Source organism: Prenolepis imparis, unplaced genomic scaffold (assembly GCF_030444845.1).
Source record: "Prenolepis imparis isolate NDT839.2.m4 unplaced genomic scaffold, iyPreImpa1.0 SCAF_9, whole genome shotgun sequence".
Lineage (NCBI taxonomy): Eukaryota > Metazoa > Arthropoda > Insecta > Hymenoptera > Formicidae > Prenolepis > Prenolepis imparis.
In genome coordinates this window covers 14,830,245-14,852,444 of record NW_028141167.1, presented here as the reverse complement: position 1 = coordinate 14,852,444, position 22,200 = coordinate 14,830,245, and the positions used below count along the sequence as shown (strand labels likewise).

The 22,200-nt window shown below is 31.8% G+C and overlaps 2 protein-coding genes and 1 non-coding gene across 3 annotated transcripts; all 3 read left to right on the top strand.

Annotated features, from left to right (window-relative positions):
- The first annotated feature begins 395 nt into the window (after nt 1–395).
- LOC145940732 (glutamate receptor 1-like) lies at nt 396–5,500 on the top strand. The gene is made up of 7 exons (XM_083046216.1): nt 396–883; nt 2,100–2,429; nt 3,726–3,888; nt 4,270–4,478; nt 4,723–4,830; nt 4,993–5,156; nt 5,228–5,500. The coding sequence occupies exons 1-7, from the start codon at nt 428–430 to the stop codon at nt 5,487–5,489; spliced, it is 1,692 nt and encodes a 563-aa protein (XP_082902342.1). The 5' UTR covers nt 396–427; the 3' UTR covers nt 5,490–5,500.
- A 4,047-nt stretch (nt 5,501–9,547) lies between these two features.
- LOC145941293 (5S ribosomal RNA) lies at nt 9,548–9,668 on the top strand. Its single transcript, XR_014426160.1, has one exon. It is a non-coding gene; the product is annotated as a 5S ribosomal RNA (ribosomal RNA).
- Nucleotides 9,669–11,990: 2,322 nt separating this feature from the next.
- Nucleotides 11,991–21,137, top strand: LOC145941052 (glutamate receptor ionotropic, delta-2). The gene is made up of 8 exons (XM_083046841.1): nt 11,991–12,482; nt 13,321–13,647; nt 15,904–16,057; nt 16,164–16,372; nt 17,334–17,423; nt 17,500–17,663; nt 18,505–18,705; nt 20,936–21,137. The coding sequence occupies exons 1-8, from the start codon at nt 11,991–11,993 to the stop codon at nt 21,135–21,137; spliced, it is 1,839 nt and encodes a 612-aa protein (XP_082902967.1).
- The last annotated feature ends 1,063 nt before the right edge of the window (nt 21,138–22,200 follow it).

Below are 22,200 nucleotides of genomic sequence, written 5' to 3'. Positions count from 1 at the left end.
AAAGATACCCTAAAATCGATTTAATCTAATGGACAATAAAATTAGTGTTGACCAATGTTATTATTGATGATTGTTATTATTTCGCAAATGTAAAAGTGATCATTGAATCGGTGTTAACTTGATGTTCTACGTGATTTAACATCTTGATTTTTTCCTAAACTCCGATGGAATTAACCTCTTAACGTGCAAGCTCGAGTTAACTTGAGCAAGTGATACTGATAGAATTGTGCAAATCCGAGTTAATTCGAGCAAGTAATGCTGATAGAATTGTGTATTCTTGAGTTAACTCGGGCAAGCGTCGTTTAAACAAAATTAAGATTATCTTTTATCGTGAATTCTCGCAGGTGTATCAAGCTAATTAAACTGAATTTGCAAAATCTTTGCTGTAGATTTGAGAATTACGCACCTGGTGCATACATGTTCTCGTATGCTAGGCCGAAACTATGTGGTGACCCTGGACGTGCATTTTAGAAAATTATGGAGATCGCTCAGATATTATCATCAAATAGTGCAACCCATCATCATCGTTATTATGCCCGATTTCGATGCATACCTGGAATTCGTAGAGGCGACCAATAGCTATCCCATGTCCTTTCCGGTGTGGTTCGTGCTGTTCCTTTTCACGCCCGCCAACAATACTCACGATCATTGTCGCCAGCCGATAGGCAATCCTTTCAACCTGGCGTTCGACACGCAGATGCTGGTATTGTGCCACGACAAAGATGTTCTGCAAGAATGGTACTCTGTCAAGGGCGAGACTACCAAGATTTTCGATCTGGCGAAGTGGGAAGATGATTTGGGATTCGTACCCTTGACGAACTTATCCCTCTATGATCGAAGGAAGGACTTGGAGGGAGTTGTCTTGCGAGCGGTCACAGTCAAGGTACTCGATTAGATACGATATATTTTGAAATATATATAATCTATGTAATAGAAAAGCATGCAGATATGTATATATATATATATATATATATATATATATGTATATATGTTCTAAGTATTTTATAATTAATATGACGTGTGTCAGTCAAAATATTTGACATAGATTACGAGATATTTCGTACTTCAATGTGATATAATTTTATATAAACTATAAAACATTCATTTTTCAATAATCTTATCTCAATATGTACAAAATAATGATATCTATATCAATTGGTAAAGAAATATAGCTTTTTTTAAGAAAACAATATGTAGCTGCTAATAGCAAATTATATATTTTTTCTTAAAAACATTTATATATGTATATACAAACAATTATATATATATTTTCTTTGCAATTGATTTCTCTCATTATTTTGCGCATAAAAGTATTGAGATAAAATTACCGAAAAATGAATACTTTATAAGATATTTTATGTAAAAGTTTATGTAAAACTGTTACATTAAATTATAAAATATTTAGTAAACTATTCATTTTTTTGCTATCCTATTCTTATAACGTTTTATGCCAAATATTGCGAGGAATCGATTTATATGAAAAAATTAGGATGGTTCCATTTCAAAAAATTAGATTGACCTTTAAATGACCTTGAAAAAATGATTTACAAGTGAAAATTCAAAATTATCAATTTTTTCTCCCTCGAAACTTTTTGACTTTTGTATGAAATATTTTTTCGTCACAACTATAATTTCAGCAATATTCGACACTATATTAATTAAAATGAAATATCCTGTATATACGGCACCTCCATAAGTTTGGAAACACCCTACGTTTTACAAACAAATAGTCGCACGGCAGCGATCTGCGCGGATTTTTGGTATAAATATATCGTGAGACGTTTAAATGACGATATATGTATGTACTTTCATTTTGATTTCCTGTTGAGCGATAACTTCTTAAGGAAGCATTTTTCGACCCATGTTTATAGGAAATTTTTTGTTCAGAATTAAATTTCCTATAAGATCTCAAAGTCTGGCTGGAACGTTCGGGGCCACCCTGTATAGTCTAAAAATATTTTATATTTGAATTAAAATATTGAATTATGAAAAATACGCACGCACACACACACACACACACACACACACACACACACACACACACACACACACACACACACACACAAGTTTTCGACTTAATATTAATTGATATTAAACAGGATATACCGATTTCTTCGAGATTCACCGAAAACTACGTGGGCAATTTGTACGGGAAAGTAGTGAACGAGCTCACGCATTCCCTCAACTTTAGTTTGGACATCGTGTCGGAATTGGAAGACCACGGCATGTGGAATCATAAGAATCACACTTGGTCCGGAGTGATGAATGAGATTGTATCAGGCCGCGCGGATTTCGCTATCGCCGATATGTCGATGACGAGTTTGCGGGTGCGTTTTGTCGACTTCACGTTGCCCTTGATAATATCTAAGAACAGCCTATTCATTAGGGAACCCGGGATATGCGGCGTCAAGTGGCTTGGTTATTTTCAGGTAATCACGATTAAGATCGTCTTAGGGCCGGTTGTTCCAACTTCTTGGTAAGTTTTACTCGACAGGTAGCATATCTTCGTCTCTTTTTTAGTACTTATCTGAAAAGAGACGAAAATATGCTACCTGTCGGGTAAAACTTATCAAGAAGTTGGAACAATCGGCCCCTAGGGCCAGTTTCACGAACGTCGGTTAACTTTAACCTCCGATTAAATTATATCTTTGTCTCTTTTCTCAGATACGTTTTTAAAAAGTTAACCAACGTTGGTGAAACTGGCCCTTAGAGTTTGTTTTCATTCAAGCATGAGCAAAAAAATGTATATAATATATATGTTCCATTTTAACTTTGCCATCGAAATATCTCGTAAAGTCTAAAAGATACGAAAAAATGTTTCAAACAAAAGTTATGTGGCTTCAAGGGGGACATAAGATAGTGGAAAAGATTTGACCTTGCATAATCATTTGAAGGTCACGTGAAGGTCACCGTCAATTGCTTAAATGAAACCTACTACTTTTCTTTGCATATTCTTGTAGCTTATCTCGAGAGCTTTCCAAAACCCTATATATGAGTTAAATTTCGTTCAGAATTTCCTGAGTTTTAAGGCTTGAAAGTTACAATATTTTGTCGGGGATTTACACCACTCTTGACTGTTTACTGTAAGCATATTTAGTGATTAAGAAAAACTATTATTCTTAGTAAAGATTTTATAATATTTCATTATGAATAAACTGTCAATTCTGATAGCCTTTACTGGCTGGATCAACCACCGATTTTGCCTTCACTGGCTGGATCATTCTCCAATCTTTCTCTAAACACAAGAGAGGTGTAAATCCCCCCGACTAGGCAACTTCCGCGTGGTACATCTTGAGTAATGGGTATTGTAACTTTCAAGCCTTATAACTCAGGAAATTCTGAACGAAATTCAACTCATATATAGGGTTTTGGAAAGCTCTCGAGATAAGCTACAAGAATATGCAAAGAAAAGTAGTAGATTCCATTTAAGCAATTGACGGTGACCTTTACGTGACCTTCAAATGACTATGCAAGGTCAAATCTTTTCCACTATCTTATGTCCCCCTTGAAGCCACACAACTTTTGTTTGAAACATTTTTTCGTATCATTTATTCGTCCATTTTAACTTTGCCATCGAAATATCTCGTAAAGTCTAAAAGATACGAAAAAAAAAAAAAAAAAATATATATATATATATATATACATATATTACAATATTAAAAGAAAAAATAATTCCAAATTCTAAACTTAAATAAAATAATTTCTCGTATAATTGTGTTCAACAGACGTTCAATTTGCGCATTTGGGTTGCGATTATCACATTAATAGCGATTACACCACTTCTGCTATCCTTCATGAAATCGTGTTGCGAATCTGGAAACACTTTCGATTTGATTTCCGACAATTTTCTCTGCATTTGGGGTATTTTTTGTCAACAAGCACTTATAGGTAAGTATACTGTTAGAAAATTAATTTTACGAAGCAGCTTTGATGAAATACTTATCCGTCAAATATTTCTAAAATATTTAAATAAAATATTTAATAAAAAAAAGAAGAAAGAGAGAGAGAGCGAGAGGGGAGGTGGGAGGAAGGGAAAGAAGGGGAAAAGTAGAAACTGACGACGAAAGGAAAGGAGAAAGGGGGAAAGGGAAAAAGAAAAGGAGGAAGGGAGGGGAGAGAGAAAGAGAGAGATTGCTAAATTAAGAAACTAAATTGAGAAACTGTAATTAAAAAGAATTAAATTTTTTAAATTAGAAATTACAAATTAAATAATATTTTTAAATGCATTTTTTCTCAAAACTTTTTAAGACTTAATTGTTTTCTTTATAGCGTTTCCGAAATTTTCGTCGCTACGCGTTGCATACTTTACGATATTCTTAACGGCAGTACTGGTAATGGCTCATTATTCAGCTGCATTAGTGTGTTTTTTGACGGCTTGCATTCGCGTTCTTCCTTTTCGTACGATAGATGAATTCGTGGAAGACGGTACCTATCAATTAATTGTTCCACGTGGCACTGCCGACTACGATATAATCTCCGTAAGTTCATTCAATTCATCTTAAGTATCTTTTCTGACTTTCACTTTTGATGCACACATACTTGTATAAGCGAATAAATTATTGCCTAATCATTACACCCGGTGATATGGAATTACATCCGATATCTGTCATAATCTTGTTAGCGCTAAAGTGTGTCATCTGTTTATGTATTAAATAAAATAAAATAAAATAAAATAAAATATTATATTATATTAATAATTATAAAATGTTTTTGTGCATATAGCATCAATCAAAGTACGAAATATCGAAGAAATCTTTCTCGACGAAACTGATGAAAATAATGAAGAAGGAGTCAGAATTGCCGGAAACTCTAATCGATGGTTTCATACAAGTGCGATCGATATTTATAATGATAATAATAAATAGTTGATATTATATTACGTAATTTTCTTCCAATAAAATTAATTAATTACTGATTATAATTTTTTTCAAATATATGATATCTATGCTTTTCGTTAGAAGACTATTTATAAAATTTATTATATTTTTTTAGATTTGCAATGAGAAAAGGGTTGCTTATATGATATTGAACGCATTGAAGAAAAGCGTCGAAATGAAAATCCCTTGCAAATTGTCCAGTGTCAACACCGAGAGGATAGATAACCTGGGGATGATTCTGTCCAAAGACAATCCATACACCGACGTGATAAATTACCAGTGAATATTTGTTCTGGCATTTTTTTCATCCGCTCTTCTCTTCTGTCAAATTATAAAAATTTTTCCTACAGTTTGCAGAAATTTTTGGATAACGGAATGTTGATGCGCTTAAAGGATATGAGATTTTTAATGCAATCGGCCAAAAACAAAGCTTACACACCGGTTCGCATGGTTAGTGTCGTTCCAATCTTGGCGATTCTTTGTGGAGGCATTATTTTAAGCATCGTCGTACTGGTTGTGGAGAAAATTTATTATCAATACAAGATGAAAAAGAAACTTCAATCGAGGATCTTCTATCGCTCGAAAAAACAACTATTTCTTAAAAGGCAATAAGGTCTTGAAATATATACGGTTTTATTTAATTTTTTGCTTAATGCGAATATCTTCATATTAATAAAGAAATGAAAAGCTATAATTAAGTTATATATATATATATATATATATATATATATATATTACTATTATTGCTATTATTAGTATAGAAATACTATTTCCTATGTCTTCGTGTGTATGTGTGTTTACAGATTTACAACAATTAATACAGGGTGTTTACGAAGTATTTGAACAAACTTCTAAGGCATACTCATCCTTTATGTCAAAATAAAGGGGTGTACTTCCGAAAAGGGCATACCTCTGATTTTTTTGAAACTACGTATACTTACGTATTTTGACGCGCTGATTACGAATATGACAATGAAAATTGGCGACAAGGTCATCTTCAAGGTCAAAATGAAAGAAAAATGGCTTTTTTGTACATTTTCTTTCATTACCTTAATAAATATTGATCCTAGTAGAAAAAGTTCAAAATAAAAGTTGTACTTCTTTTAAAAACGCAACTTTTATATTCTATACACTATTAATGTAAAAGCAGTACTTTACGAGAAAAATGCAAATTAACATTGTAACATTTTAGGTGTTATATCAACTGGGGCACTAATGTTTCTACAATTTCACATAAGTTTGTATAACTTTCCATGCAAAGCGAGGATATATTGGAACTTCTATGCAGTACTGCAAACATGGGTTGGGTTGGGTTAGTTTTTGAGTGGGGTGGGGGTGCAGGGGAAGGGGCTCCGCCCCTTCCCCGCCCGGCGGGGCCCCTGGCTCCTTATTGTCGTATCCATATACGATTCCACATGGGTTTGCAACTTTCCACGCGAAGCGAGGTTCCACGCAAACCTATTTGTCTACGTTTTTGATAGTGGAGCCCCCCACAGGGGGGCGGAACCCACTGTGTCCACGCATACACTTTTCCACGCGAAGCGAGGTTCCACACGGGTTTGCAACTTTCCATGCAAAGCGAAGCCATATATTGGAACTTCTATGCAGTATAAAATAAATTCAAAACACGTCAATTTTTGACGATTTTTTATGGTTTTCACCATGAAAATGAAAGTTGCGCCAATTTTCACTATCATATTCGTAATCAGCACGTCAAAATACGTAAGTATACGTAGTTTCAAAAAAATCGGAGGTATGCCCTTTTCGGAAGTTTATCCAAATAAAGAAACACAAGTTATGGTTTGGTTAGATGGCGTGAATGCGTATGGAAGTGTGATTGAAAGCAGTTATTATTTATAAAAATATTTATAATATATATGAAAATAAACTTAGAGATAGTTAAGAGAGAACCTTAGGTAAGATATAGAAGCAGTGGAAGTGAAGGATAGGGAGAAAGAAAAAAGTTTGTATATATCCATAAAAAAATGAGTAGTTGCGAAATTACAGTAAAATAAAATTATGTTAACGTTATTATAAGTAACATAATCATAAGTAATATAAGCATTTAAGAAATACTATAAGAAATACTCAAAATGATCGTCATTCTATTGAAGACAGCCAATTGACACGATGGATTAAGGATTGTCGAAACATTTTAAACGTTCCCACACGATTTCATATAATGTTACAAGCATTAATAACGCGCAGCACCTCTTCGTTATCAATAGATCGCGAATATACTAGACGTTTTAAATAATTTAAATGTTTCCATAGATACAAATCTGTCATCAATCAAATCGTGACCATTTTAAGCATTTCTTATGAATTAAGTGCTTACTTATGATTATATTTAATAATAACGTTAACATAAACTTTATTTTACTATAACTTTTCAACCACTCTATTTTGATTATGGGTATACATAAACTTTTTTTTTATTTTGACGTGAGGAATACACTGTAGAATTTTATCCAAATATTTCTTAAACATCTTCTATATATAGTTTAATATATAATATATTATATATATATAATTATATATTATATATGTATGTTGTTAATATATGTATGTTTTGTTGTAGCGTATAAATATTTTGTTTGGATATATTAAAATAACATATTTTTTAAATATATATAAAATCAATTTTTGTCAGCAATATTATGATGTCCAATATATGAATAGTTAATCAGTATCGACGTATATTAAGAAATTTTTTTTCGATCTGCACTGATAACATGCATGTATCATTTGATGATGCGTTAATAAATAATACTGCTTACTAGAAGTTTAACAACGATAAATAATTCACGATTCGGTCGATTATTCACCGATAAGGAGAATCGTGCACCGATACGCATCCTCGCGTAATTTATAATAATGCAGCAAGCACAATTTACAATATATCACTTGGTTGCACTTTTTTGCGCGCACCCCTATATCTAGATTCCTCGGATCCGATAAAGTCAAACATGTTCGCGACGATTGCTTTTCAGTCGTGCATTTGCTCCATCGAATTGCGGAACTTTGCTTGTTCTTTCTTTCTATTAATTCTTATAGTAACGCTTTTTGATAAAAAACCCTGCTCATGAATTAACTTTGTAGGATTTTTGGAGGAATTAAGATTACCGATAGATTTCTCTCCATTTCTTCCCTAAAATTTGTTTTAATTACCATAAAAGGAGCAATTTCTTCGTATCAAATTAAATCTTTTGCGATGAAGTATATAGTGCAATTTATTGTGATGCTCTTCTTCATGCAAACTACCAAAGCAGAAGAAATACACATTAACAATTATTTTCGGTTAATTAGCGACGTTCACAAGTATTATTGCACTTTCAGCGTTATTTTTGTGTGGTCCGGCAACTATCATGGTAAGTATTTGAAAATTAGCTCTTCCGTTTTTCTCGCTTCTTAAGTATTATACTATCTATTACTCCTCTAATCAGCAGACGGATGGCGAAAAGAAAGTTTCTACGAGCTTAAAAAAAATATATACTTAAAAAGAACATTTAATACGTGCAAAAATCGCTTTAGATACAGTCGAAAAATTATTTTTCTCTGTAAATATTTTTAATTATAAATTATAAAAAAAATTTCGCGCAAATTGCGTCGTTAATTATTTACATTAGGGCCGAACTCAGAGATTTCAATAACCTTGATATACAATATTATCAAAGACACTCTGAATAAAACCTTTTCAAAACGTTTTAGCTGTCGCTCGCAGTTTATTGAAAAGTTATGAACAAAATATAAGTTTAATGAATAAAACATAATTTTCTGACACCATGTATGTTTAAGAAGGAACACAACAAAATCTTTACAAAAGAAGAAAACATGTCAAGTATATAAAAAAATTCGATATTGTATGCAAAAATGTCTTTGTAAAAATTTTTCTAGCAGAGGTATTTTTTAAAAAGACACTTTACACACTCCACTGAGCTATATACTATACTAGAGTGCTCACTCCAATGGGAAGAAACGGGAAAAGAGAAATAGAAAATTGCCACCAGTCCGTCCTTTTTTAACGTAGTACTACTCGAGCTAAAGCACTAATCAAAAGACGTTTTAGACAAGGATAGATATATTTGCCACCAACCCCTCTCTGTCTTTCTTTGTCTTTTGATGACCCGTTTCTTCCCGTTGGAGTGAGCACTCCAGTATAGTATATAGCTCAGTGACACACACAAAATAATGTTTAAAAATAGACATACACATACAAAATCAAAGTTTTAAAATAAAATTTAAAAATCCATTTAGAAATATGCACTCAAAAATAAATAAAATCAAATAAACTACTTTCATGTCAGCCAAGTATAAATAATGTATTAAATTTTGCAGATTATTATTTGATCTGATTAAAATTTATCACTGAATCACCTTTGTATATCTTAAGAATGATGTTATCATTTGTACAATCAAAACAATTCAGATCCAGCATTGAAAGGATTAAAGTGATGAATAAAAACTTGGCATGCCCGAGTCGGGGCATTAAAACGGACATAAATGGACATAAATTTTCTTATAAAATTGCCTAAAAATTAATGTATAAAATTGATTTGTAGAGTAATAAATAAGATTTCTGTTATTTTATATATATATACAGTAGCTTTAAAATTTTCAAATTATATACACTATACACTATTTCACCAGCAACTGAAAACATTATTATCGTCAACGGTCATACCACGTTGTATACGCACCAGTTCTCGTCCGATCACTGAAGTTAAGCAACATTGGGCATGGTTAGTACTTAGATGGGTGACCGCTTGGGAACACCATGTACTGTTGGCATCTTTTTTTTTGCTTTAATCAAATCTTATCAATAATGATATATATTTTTTTGTGTTTCAAATTGTAAATACTTTTTATGTAAAGATCTATTTAATTTATATTTACTTTAAATCATTGTTTTTAATTATTTCGGTAAGAATTGCAATAAATCATTTATTATATCCATTCAGAGCCTTTAACTATGTTTATGTTAACTTGCACTATGTTTATTTAATGTCCATTAGTTTTCACCGTAATGAAAAATTGCACTAATAACTTTATACGTATTTGTTTCATTCTAATGCACAATTATCAAGACAGTCATTTTCCTCGGTAACTTCTGATATTCTTTTTTAATTAATTCTTTGATATTATCCATACTCTGCTAAATATTAGTTATTCTTTCATAATACTGAAGAGCATCTTTCAATTTTAATTGTATTAAACAAAATGCTTTTGCATAACTATCGTTTTCAAGATGTTAGATTACATCTCTAGGGAGTGGTTTATCAAAATTTTTATTACATGTTAAATTAGTATAACCTCAGGAGGTATAACCTTAGTATAACCTTCAATTAACAACGCAAGTCACATATCTTTGTTATACATTGTTTTATACATCGAAATATTAGATTTCATCCCCAGAAGGTGGTATCTAAAAATGTTTACTATACGGTAAAAAATTCACCCCAGAAACCTCAACTAATGATGCAAGTATTTCTGTGGCGCACCATTTTCGATATATTATAGATTTCATTCCTAGGGGATGTGTTTTGAAAATTTAACACATTATTCATCCACACTCACATATACACACTGATACATTTATTTACCCATATCTACAAACACGCAAAATGTAATTTTATTTCATCAAGGTGTATTTGCAGTCATCAATATTCATACATGCATGCTGCAAGTGCATTTCAAAATCGCTTTGACTGTGTGTGCGAAGTATGTATGTACGTGAGAATCTGAAAGATGAAAGTTTAAGGGCATGCTAAACGGGTCTGCCTTACCGACCGAGCAATTTTTCTTTTAAACAGGTTATTCTTTTTATTGGCAATTTATACATATAAAATAAGACCAGGACGAACTTGGAATTGGATAAAGGAATATAAGTGAATGTTTAGATATCAATTTGGAAGCCTGGTAAAAGAGAATAGCTTGTGTAAAGTTTTCATGCATATGTATGTACACACACATATACATAAAAACTTTACACAAGCTATTGGGGGTTTAAAAATTCTATGCGACACTAGTAGTGGTCGCGTGAACTATCATTAATGGCCACCGCGAATGTACATTTAACATTAATTAAGACTTATTTATCTGGTATTTACTCTGAAAAAAATGATTCTGATGTCAAGACACTTGTTTGTAGACATAAAGAATATAAATCTATTTTTTCTTGACTTTTCATTGTTACACCGCACATAATAATCATGCCGGAATTTATAACATTCTGGTCTTCAATCATATTCCTTGATGAAGGCGTAGCTTTTGTGTAATCACAGGAGTGTGTTTAGCCGCAATGACATCTTTTTTATTAAAAGAATTTCATTTTTTTAAGATTTAATATATTTAGGCCCGATTGCACCAACGTCATTTTGGTTTTAAGCGAGACTTAAATATATGTTTGTCTTTATTTATTTAGAAAAAAAGATCAAGATAGATACATATTTAAGTTTCACTTAAAGCTAAAATGATGTTGGTGCAATCGGGCCTTAAACTGTTGCTGTTGTATTATATTCGCGGCGGCCATATTTGTTTTATTTCAGTAGCGCCTCCCTTGTCGCGGTGGACGTTTTTCTTCGCCAATTCTCTTTTACTAGGCTTCCAAATTGATATCTATAAACATTCACTTATATTCCTTTATTCAATTCCAAGTTCGTCCTGGTCTTATTTTGTATGTATAAATTGCCAATAAAAAGAATAACCTGTTTAAAAGAAAAATTGCTCGGTCGGTAAGACAACAGTTAAGGAATCCGTTAAGGATCCCCTTAAAACGTGAAAAATTTTACTTTTTTGGATACGAATTTTTGACTTCTCGGAATTGACTGCACCAATCATATTCAAACTGATCGCAATTGCTTATATTCACATTACATAAGCAAAGTGCCGTTAAATTTTTTCTTATTATGGCTTTAGTTTTGAAAATATCTTGACAGAAAGATCACACACATTTGACAGGAAAATTCTGAATATAAGCTAAATTGTAAACGACAGCTAAAATCTTTTGAAAGTTACTTAGAGTTGTCCTTGATAATACATACATATATCAAGATCATTGAAATCTGTGACTTTGATCCTAATGTGAATATTTATCAACGCACAGATTTCAATATGACGTCACTATTGCACGCATGGTCGCGTGACTTCTCACGACAGAGGATCATGACTACGACCATAACTTTCTCGGATCTGGTGAGCGAATATAACGAGTACCAGAGGACCATCGCGCGGCCGTTGTTTGTGGTTCTTCTCGACACTGGGGAGACCATGAGCGAATTTGTCAAGGTCACAAGGAGTGTGAAGCCCATTTCTTTCCCCGTCTGGTTGATCGTATTCCTGCAATGTCCCGGAAAGCCACTCGAGAAGTACTGTCGACATCCCGCTGATAATATGTTCAACGTAGACTTTAGCACACTCATGTTAGTCCTATGTTATGATCATCCGAACCTGGATGAGTGGTATGCTATTCGCGACAATCGTACCAGGACGTTCGAATTGGCCACGTGGGACACTGATGGAAGTCTAGTTTTCAAAACGCGGAAGAGCCTTTACGCTAGGAGGAGCGATATGTTTGGCGACATCGTACGCGTGGCGTCCGTGAACGTGAGTTTTGAAACCCTGTTGTGAGTTACTGTACTTCAATTATTTATGTAGAAAAATAATCGTTAGGGATGGGATCAAATTCTATACATTTTTAAAAATCCAAATCGAATCCAATAATTAGCGATGAGATTAAGAGCAATAGTCTTATAAGTAGATTTGAATTTGTTCGCATAATTTCGAAGTGATTTCTATGATTACTTTGAAAAAAAACCAGTATTTTTTCACTAGATACGAACCTGGACGAGATAGGTTCGAACTTTCTATAAGTACCTTGAAAAATAAAGAGCTTTCAAGTTCCACTTCTTTTACAAGTAATACTGAAACTCTAATTGTGTAAGATAAAAAATCTATTTATGATACATGTGCTACATATCTACACACGCATACTCTCCATTCCATCCACACACCCATTTACCTATCCCAATTTCTTATAAGAGTCATAAAAGATAATTGAACATACTTGATTCAGGTTTGAATGTATTTGAAAGTACTGTATTTTCTGTATTTCGAGATATTTACAGAGAGTTTGAACTTATGTCATCTCTAGATTCGGATGACATAGATCCAGTTTTTTAGAATTAAGTTCCAAGTTTTTGGAATTAAGTATCTTACAAGTAGGTTCCAAACAAATTGGAACCTATTTGTAAGATACTTATAATTCCATCGCTAATGAGTCGTAAATAATGATTTTTTTTCGCGCAAAAATTGTTACAATAAAACAGTCGACTCGCATAATTTGTCATAGAATCGATATTAGAATTTAATGACACACATCCCAGCGGACACATCAATTGCGATAGATTGACTTGATAATTTTGTTGACAAATGGGATTCCAAGGAGTCGGCGTTTTTCTCAATGGAGAACGGCGTGGTCGGCGGGTTTTTTGGTTTACTGCTGATAGAACTCAGCAGAGCGATGAACTTCACGATGGATGTTCTGGATCCAATGGAAGCGTATGGGAGTTGGAATCAGCAGGAGAAGAAATGGACCGGCGTGATCGGTAAATTGGTGAACGGCAAAGCCGATATTGGCGCCTCCGCATTCACAATAACAGCAAACAGATTAAATTACATTGACTTCACATTGCCATTGGTACATTCGCGATGTCGCCTCTATTTTAAGCAGCCCAACGGATCCGATGTGCATTGGTCTGGATACTTCAAGGTAATGATTATGTCGTTCAAAAGTTATATGTGTGAGTATTTGTGTGTGTTATCTGTAATAACGACACTATATAATGTAATACACAATAAACAATATGCAATATACAATATACATACAATATACGAGGGTTGTCTGAAAAGTTTCCGACCTAACAAAGATACAAGACATTTTTTCTTCAAATTAATTTTTATTTTTCTACATAGTCTCCTTGTAAGTCTATACACTTCTCCCAGCGATGCTCCCATCTCTTCAACCCGTCCAAATAGTACTCGGCGTCTTTTTCTGCAAAATAGTTGTTTACGAAGGTGATGGCCTCCTCATTCGACGAAAATCTCTGTCCTCCGAGCGCAACTTTTAGTTTAGGGAACAAAAAAAAGTCGCTTGGGGCTAGATCTGGTGAGTAAGGAGGGTGGTCAAACCGTAATTCGTGGATTTTCGCCATGGCAACCGCTGAGGTGTGAGACGGCGCATTGTCTTGGTGAAACAAAATTTTTTTTTCTGCAAATGTGGCTGTTTTTTCGCAATTTCTGCCTTCAGCTTGTCAAGTACTGATGCGTAGTATGCTCCTGTAATGGTTTTTCCTTTTTGAAGATAATCGATTAAGATAACTCCATGACTATCCCAGAAAACAGTTGCCATCACCATGAACAACAGTTCCCAGCCGAAGGAACAACCTTTGCTTTTTTTGGAGCCGATTCCCCCTTCGCAGTCCACTGTTTTGACTGTGTTTTTGTTTCTGGAGTATAATGGTGTATCCAAGTTTCATCTACAGTAATTAATCGGCGCCAAAACTCTGATTTATTGCGCCTAAACTGCGCCAACAGAGCATTGGAAATGTTCATTCGAACACGTTTTTGGTCCAAAGTGAGCAAACGCGGCATCCAACGCGCGGACAGCTTTCTCACGCGGACATGCCTAAATCTTGATTCAATATGTGACAAACACGTTCTTTGGACATGTTCATAGCCTCTGCTATCTCTCTAACTTTAATTCAACGGTTGTCTAGCACCATTTGGTGAACTTGAGCGATATTATCGTCAGTGGTTGCAGTTTTTGGATGTCCCGAAAGTTCATCGTCACCCAAGCTGGTACGGCCACGTTTAAATTCAGCAGCCCAAAATTTCACGGTGGTAAATGATGGTGCAGAGTCCCCGTACACAGCGTCCAACTCGTCTTTGATTTGCGTAGGCGTATTGCCTTTCAAAAACAAATATTTAATGACAGCTCGATACTCGATTTTTTCCATTTTCACAAAAACACTCACATCGACTCACTCAAATGATTGTCAAACAACAACTGCGCGTCCAAAATGGCTGAAATTTTGGTGAGTATCTTTCAAAGCATGCGCAAACACATTCCCCAACTTTTATTTACGAGTGCTGCCATCTTCATGTTGAGGTCGGAAACTTTTCAGACAACCCTCGTACATACAATATGCATACAATATGCAATATACAATATGCAATATACGATATACAATATGCAATATACAATATACAATATGCAATATACAATATGCAATATACAATATGCAATATACAATATATAATATATAATATGCAATATACGCAATATACAGGGTGTCCCAAAATTAGACCGACAAACTTCAGCTGGTTATAAAAAACATCAAAACAAGTCAATTTTGTTAATAAACCCATGTTCACAAATGAGCCGTTTTGACACTAGAGTTTTTGAAGTGAATTATATTTTCTTCTCTTCCATTATATCTAGCTCCTTCATAAATTAGATGCATATCGGCCAGTTCTTCATAAGAAAACTTGTCTATTTCGAACATAAATTTTGACTAAATAATAATAAATACTGACAATGAGTGTAACGCTGAATGAATACTCAATGTTGTGATACTGAACGTAATCAATATTGTCTTATTTATAATAAACAATGTTAAACAATGTCAAATAATATCTTATTCAAACAATGTTAAATAATGTCAAACAATGTCTTATTCAAACAATGTCACGCAATGTTTCATAGTTAGTTAAACAATGTTCTATTGTATATATCAAACAATATTTTAGTCTTTGATTCTTTCTAGTGCCAAAATGGCTCATTTGCGGACATTTGGGTTTATTGACAAAATTTGTTTGTTTTCATTGTCTTTTATAACCATTTGTCGATCTAATTTTGGGACACCCTGTATATAATATATATGATTTATTTTTATAATTTTTTAAATATATATTCAGATTTGGTGGAATAAATTCCTTTTTTCTTTAAACGATATAAACCTTTCAGGCGTTTAGTTACGATATTTGGATAATGTTAGCGACGGTAATAATAATTGCCTCTATTCTATTAAGTGTTATGAAGGCAAAAGGATTTTCGATGAACCTAATATTCGAAAACTATATTCATGTTTGGGGTATTTATTGTCAACAGGGTTGGTCAGGTAATATTGAACTATCGATACGCTTATATACACAATATCATTAAATATTATGTAATATGAACATTTCCTAAACTATTCTCACAATATAATTTTTGTGGGATGACAGACTTTTCCAACAAGTTGTCAATGAGATTGGCCGTTTTCTCGATTTACATCTCGTCGTTGATAATCACATCCGCTTATTCCGCCTCGTTGATTAGCTTTCTGACACTGACTAAGACCAGACTGCCTTTCGCCACTCTGGAGGGTTACGTTAAAGATGGTTCTTATAAATTAATCGTCATGACAAACAGCGCTGAGTATAATATGGTTAATGTGAGTTCGCTCTGGTCTGTTAGCCATTAAAAATTAATATGGTTTGAATAATAAAAATAATTTTGTTAAGAATTATCTATTTTATATTAATTATATATTTATAATCGAGAAGAAATTTTATCTAAAAAACATTAATATCTAGAGATGTGCGAATCAAAAATTTTTTATGTCGAATCGAATCAAATCAACGAAATTTTACTCGAATAGAAACAAATCGAATTAAATCGAACTAAATTGTGAAAATATTGCTTGTAATTAATTATTGTGAGATTTTTATATAAAAGGAATGACATTCGTCGTGTAATATTAACTATTTTTAATGTAAGATATATATTATATATGTTTATATATTTAAGACAACTACAATTACACTAATTGTGTGTGTAATTATTATATTTTGTGTAAATAATGAGTTCTTTTTTAAATTTATTCATTTATTCAATATTCACAGCCATTTGGCCAAGAGACAAGAGATTATTATTATTGCACTTTATAAGAATACTTTTTTCACATGGATTATTTACTATCTTATTCCTCATATTAGCGCCGCTTTGTTTATTGTTAGCGGAAAATTTTAATTTGAAAAATTACCAACATATGCGATTTGCATTAAAATCTTTTTAATTCGAAAATTTCGAATAGTTCGTATTCAAACTATAAGAATTCGGATTCGAATCGAATCGAATTTTATTAGATTCGCATCACATCTCTATTAATATCGTATATAAAATATAAAAAAGGTTAATAATAATAATAATTTTATAATAAAAAAAAACAATTTGTGTGTAATAAATTAATTTTATTTATTGGTAAATATAAAATTGCATCTATCTTTTTCTTTTCTGTCTCTTATATGTTTATATTCTTACAATTAGAACTTCTATAGAAGAGACTGTTGTATATTAATTGTATGATTGAAGGAATAGTATCGAATTGTTCGAATGATTATATATAATTGCAGCACATCGAGACTCCCATGTTTCTGAAAATGTACAAATTGCTAGAAGAGAAAAAGCATTTGCCGTCCACATTGCCGGACGCATTTAAACAAGTTAGCTGTTCAAATGGTGAAATTAATGGCATTAAGTTCTTTTTAAGTTAATTCACACCAATTAATTCTTACGCAGATTTGCGAGCAGAAGAACTTGGCGTTTTTTACGACGGAGCTATTCAAGAGTGCCATGAATATTTATCTGACGTGTAAGATCGTACATATAGAGAGCGGAAGAACTGATAGTTTAGCGATGGCTCTAACGAAGGGAAATCCTTATACCGGTCTTATGAATTATAAGTAAGTTCATAAAATGCGTAGATAATAATTAGAGATGAGATCAAGTTCAATCTGTACTTAAGAATCCGAGAATCCAATAATCAAGTTTTTTAGGACTTTAATAATACTTGTAAGGAATAATATTTTATATATTGTGCTTGCGAAGTAATAAAATTTAGAATCGGAATTTAAATAAATAAAATTTCTCATAAAAGAAGTATTCGTAAAAGTATTCACAGAAGATTTGAACATACTTGATCCAGGTTTGAATACTTTGAATATTTGGAAGTACCGTTCTTTTTTTTCGATGTACTTATAAAGAGTTCGAATCCGTCTTGTCCAGATTCGAGTCTACTTGAAAATATCGTCTTTTTTTTCGAAATAATCATAGAAAGTTCAAAATCATATAAACAAATTCTACTTGTAAGATATTTAATCCCATCGCTATAGATAATTTATAATTGTAAAACGGTATATTTTACTTATACTTTCTTATTTAATGTGTGCATTTTGAAAGTGCGCATCTCTTATTTTTTCAATATTAAACTTTTTGATATTCAAAAAAGCATTAAATATACATATTTTTACGTAGAATTAGTGAGTTTAATATTGTTATTTTTAAAAATTAAAAATTAAAAATTTAATTTTGCAATATTTTTTAAGATAAAAATTTTGTTTAAAAAAAATCTTGAGAAAATTCTGAGAGAATCTCATTAAAATAGTATAATAATAATAAGAATTGTATTATTGTATTGAAAAGAAATAATTAGATTGCAGTAAAAGATTGAATTATATTCAAATGGAATTATTTATGGTTATTTAATTTTTAAGATAAATATTTTGTAATCAAACATTTTTTCAGTTTACGGCGATTTCAGCTTAATGGTGTCATAAATAAATTGAAGGGCAAGCATTTCTTAAGAAGTAATCGACTGAAAACGGATTACAACGTGGTTAGTTTAGCAAATGTAACGCCGACTTTAACAATAGTGGCAGGTAGTATGGTCCTGGCATTATTTATTTTGATAATCGAGAAAATGTATTTTTCTTTGAACATTCAAAGGTTTAAAAGAAATAAGTTAAAAAATCGAGATAAATTTTTGGTTCAAAATTATAAAAACAAAGCAGTAAAAAATCTAAAGTTTTAAAAATATTACGAATAACGTAGAAATTGATCGAATATTGGCATGATATTAGAAAATGTAGATTTTCATTCAACTATATCTGATAAAATGTTTAAGTTGTATTGTATATGTCATTTTTATAATATATTTTAGTGTGATATTGATATATACAAAGTTTGAACTGAGATTTTAATTACTATTTCTTGCTGTGAATGAAAAAAGTATTCTATATATAAATATTCTTATATATAAATAATGCACACAATTTATAGATATATGATAATCGCATTAGACACAAATAAAGCTTGTAACTAAATTATAAAAAACTTTATCTATTTTCCTCTCACATACATTTTTATATATTTTATTCTATTAATTTTATTTTGCTATTTTATTGGAGAGTGATATGTTTTTTTTTAACAAAAATTTCTACTAACATCTCGAAATTCTAAGGAATAATGTACGTTCACAAGAGTGAACTAATAATTTGGATAAATCAGTTTTCGTTAAACTTCAGCACAAATAATTTTCTTTTTTCTTGTTTCTTCTCCACATGTAATAATGATACAAAATTAAATTAAATTAAATTAAATTAAATTAAGGTCGCGTAAACAAAATGAGTGACAAAAAAATGTGATAATGTCAAGAACTCATTTTATTTCGTCGTTGCAAAATTGACGTTTTTTTTAAATACAAAATTTATTTTTTTTACAAGATCTACTTGTAAAGATTAAATTACATCTGGCGGAGATGCTGCCGTCTGACAGTCATATAAGAAAGCGCATACCAATAATCCGCATCGCATTACGAAAAAGAATATTTACATGAAAAGAAGGTAGGCTGGTTTGCGTAACGTTGATTACGCTTCTGGTTACACACTGGCATTGCGTTGATTTATGAAGAAAATAAAAAAAAAAAAAAGAAAAAGAAAACACGCGTATATCCCGCGACCTTTTCTGAAATTCGCCCACACGAATTTTGCCCACGCGAATGCAACGAGGAGAGAAATGTTCCCCGTTCTCTGATTTACAAGAACGTAAACGCCCTTCCAATTTTGCTCAAGTGTCACAATCTCGTCAAGTAACGGCACGAAGAACGCGAGGTTTCGAGCATTCTCTCGTCACGTAGGAGTATTTTACTGTGAAATTATAATATTCCTTTTGAAATTCGATAATTTTACACATAAAAAACTCGTCGAGATTCGCCGAAGAAGATTTTGTAATCTGAATATTTGAGAAGTCAATTTTAAAGGATTGAACAATTTTTCTCCGAAATCTTTATCAAGAGCTTTAATTTTTGATAATCAATTTTGCAATACTTTTCTTCAGCTATTACAATTATAATAATTAATATGCATTATATTCGTAAAATAAAATGCAAGCATTCATTTTTATATAAATCGGTATTTCGTAATTAAAATAATTATAAAATAATTATAAAATTATAATAAAATTATAATAAAATAATTATAAAATTATAATACACTATAAAATAATTTATATATAGATATAAAAATATAACAAAATTATTTTTTTCAAAATTAATTTTGTCATTATATTTGTTCCCCTTTAGATCAATTTTTGTCTGGAACATTTTTTCGAAAATGCATTTGTTTTGAAAAATTCAAGGTAGGCAATTAAAATGAGACACCCTATATATAAATATACATTTAGTGGAATCTATCACTACAAGTTACACTGTGTATGTATATCGATAATCCTAAACTACAAATTATGAGTATAATTATATGACTTTATCATCATAGGCGGAATATTTGCTATCTCAGCAGAACTCTGTATTTAAATCCTTTCTAACATAATTAAAAAGTAAGATATTGAAATAAAAAAATGCATTTTATAGGGGATAAATAATACATTCATGACATTTGATCAGAATTTCCAGATAACATTAACCTTTTTCACAAAAAAAATCTCAAATATCGTAAAAAAAATCATTTTTTGCATATTAAACCTCAATTATTTCGGAAACTTGACGTACTGGTGAAAATTGACTTACGGCATCGTTTTCAACATCCAAAAGTCTATAAGAAACATCTTGTCTGGTTTAAAATAATGAAAAAATATATTTTTTGTAAACTAGTGTTATTGAGAAATAGAAATGCATCTGCAGTTTCTTATAGCAGACGTAGTCGATTCGATACGCATTCAGATCGCATAAACCGCCAGCGACCGCAACGGATGTGAGCGAGCACGCGCTTACGTTTCCGTTTTCTGTTCGACCGGAAGTGACCTTTGCCTCATTAGAAAAACCTGCACGCACGCATCGGTCCCCTGCAATGGATTGTCTGTCGCATACGGGTTTCTTCGATTGTATGTGCGAGTCGTTATTACCGTTGCACATCGAAGGTTAGGCGCGTTGATTATCAATTATATGAGAAAATAAATATGTCGTCTTTGCGAGTACCAATCGGGGAGAAATTAAACTTGAACATCACGTGATGGCATCACGCGTGCAAGCGGTAGAAATTGCTTCTTCTATTGACAGATCATCTCGAATTCTGCGAATTATAGGAGTCTTTTTAATCCTTAAATTTGTATACTTTTCAAAAGTATATATATATGTATATGTGTAAAATAATATGTAAAAAAAAAAAATATATATATATATATATATTTAAACATTTGTTCGAAATATGAAAGATATCGAAATAAAAACATCCTGAAATTAATTGTCTCTTGCATAACTGATGCATTCAATGCAAAAATGCAATACAATTAAATGTATCCGCGAGATACATTCAATAAATTTAATATATGCTAGTTGATATATTAATTCTACAAGAGTTTAAATGAAGAACGAATTTGACAAGTTATTAATTTTGTAATTATAAAGGTTCTCCTAAATATAATTAAAAGGAAGTAAAAAATGGCAGCGCAATAAGTAGAATGTATACACTTTATTGTGAATAAAAAATATAAATTCTAAATATAATTAGCAAATAGGTATTGAAAAATTGTATTTTTATTTTAAGAATTTCTCACTTACTTTTAAAACACTTTGTTTTAAAATATAATAGGTATTAAAAGGATCCTCTTACCATAAAAGGGGAATTTTTTAAAGATTAATATCAGATATTTCTAATTTATAAAAATGTAAATAAAATGGAATTTATTTTTACATTCACAAAAAAGTACACTATTTTACAGCACACAGACAAAGAAAGATTGTAAATAAAATATAGATAAAGTACATATATAGATAGAGAATGACGCACGCGAGATCTGGATTTTTGTTGGACGATTAAATTATGTTACACACGTTAGTAAACACTTCTCTTAAAGCTCCTTGGTCCTCGCCGCGACCATGTTGAATTATGACGTCAGACGCGAGAAAATACACGCTGAAAATTTTTGCGTCCCATTTTTAGATAAAAAGATATTTTGATGAAACACAACTTCAGATGGTTTTAGCAC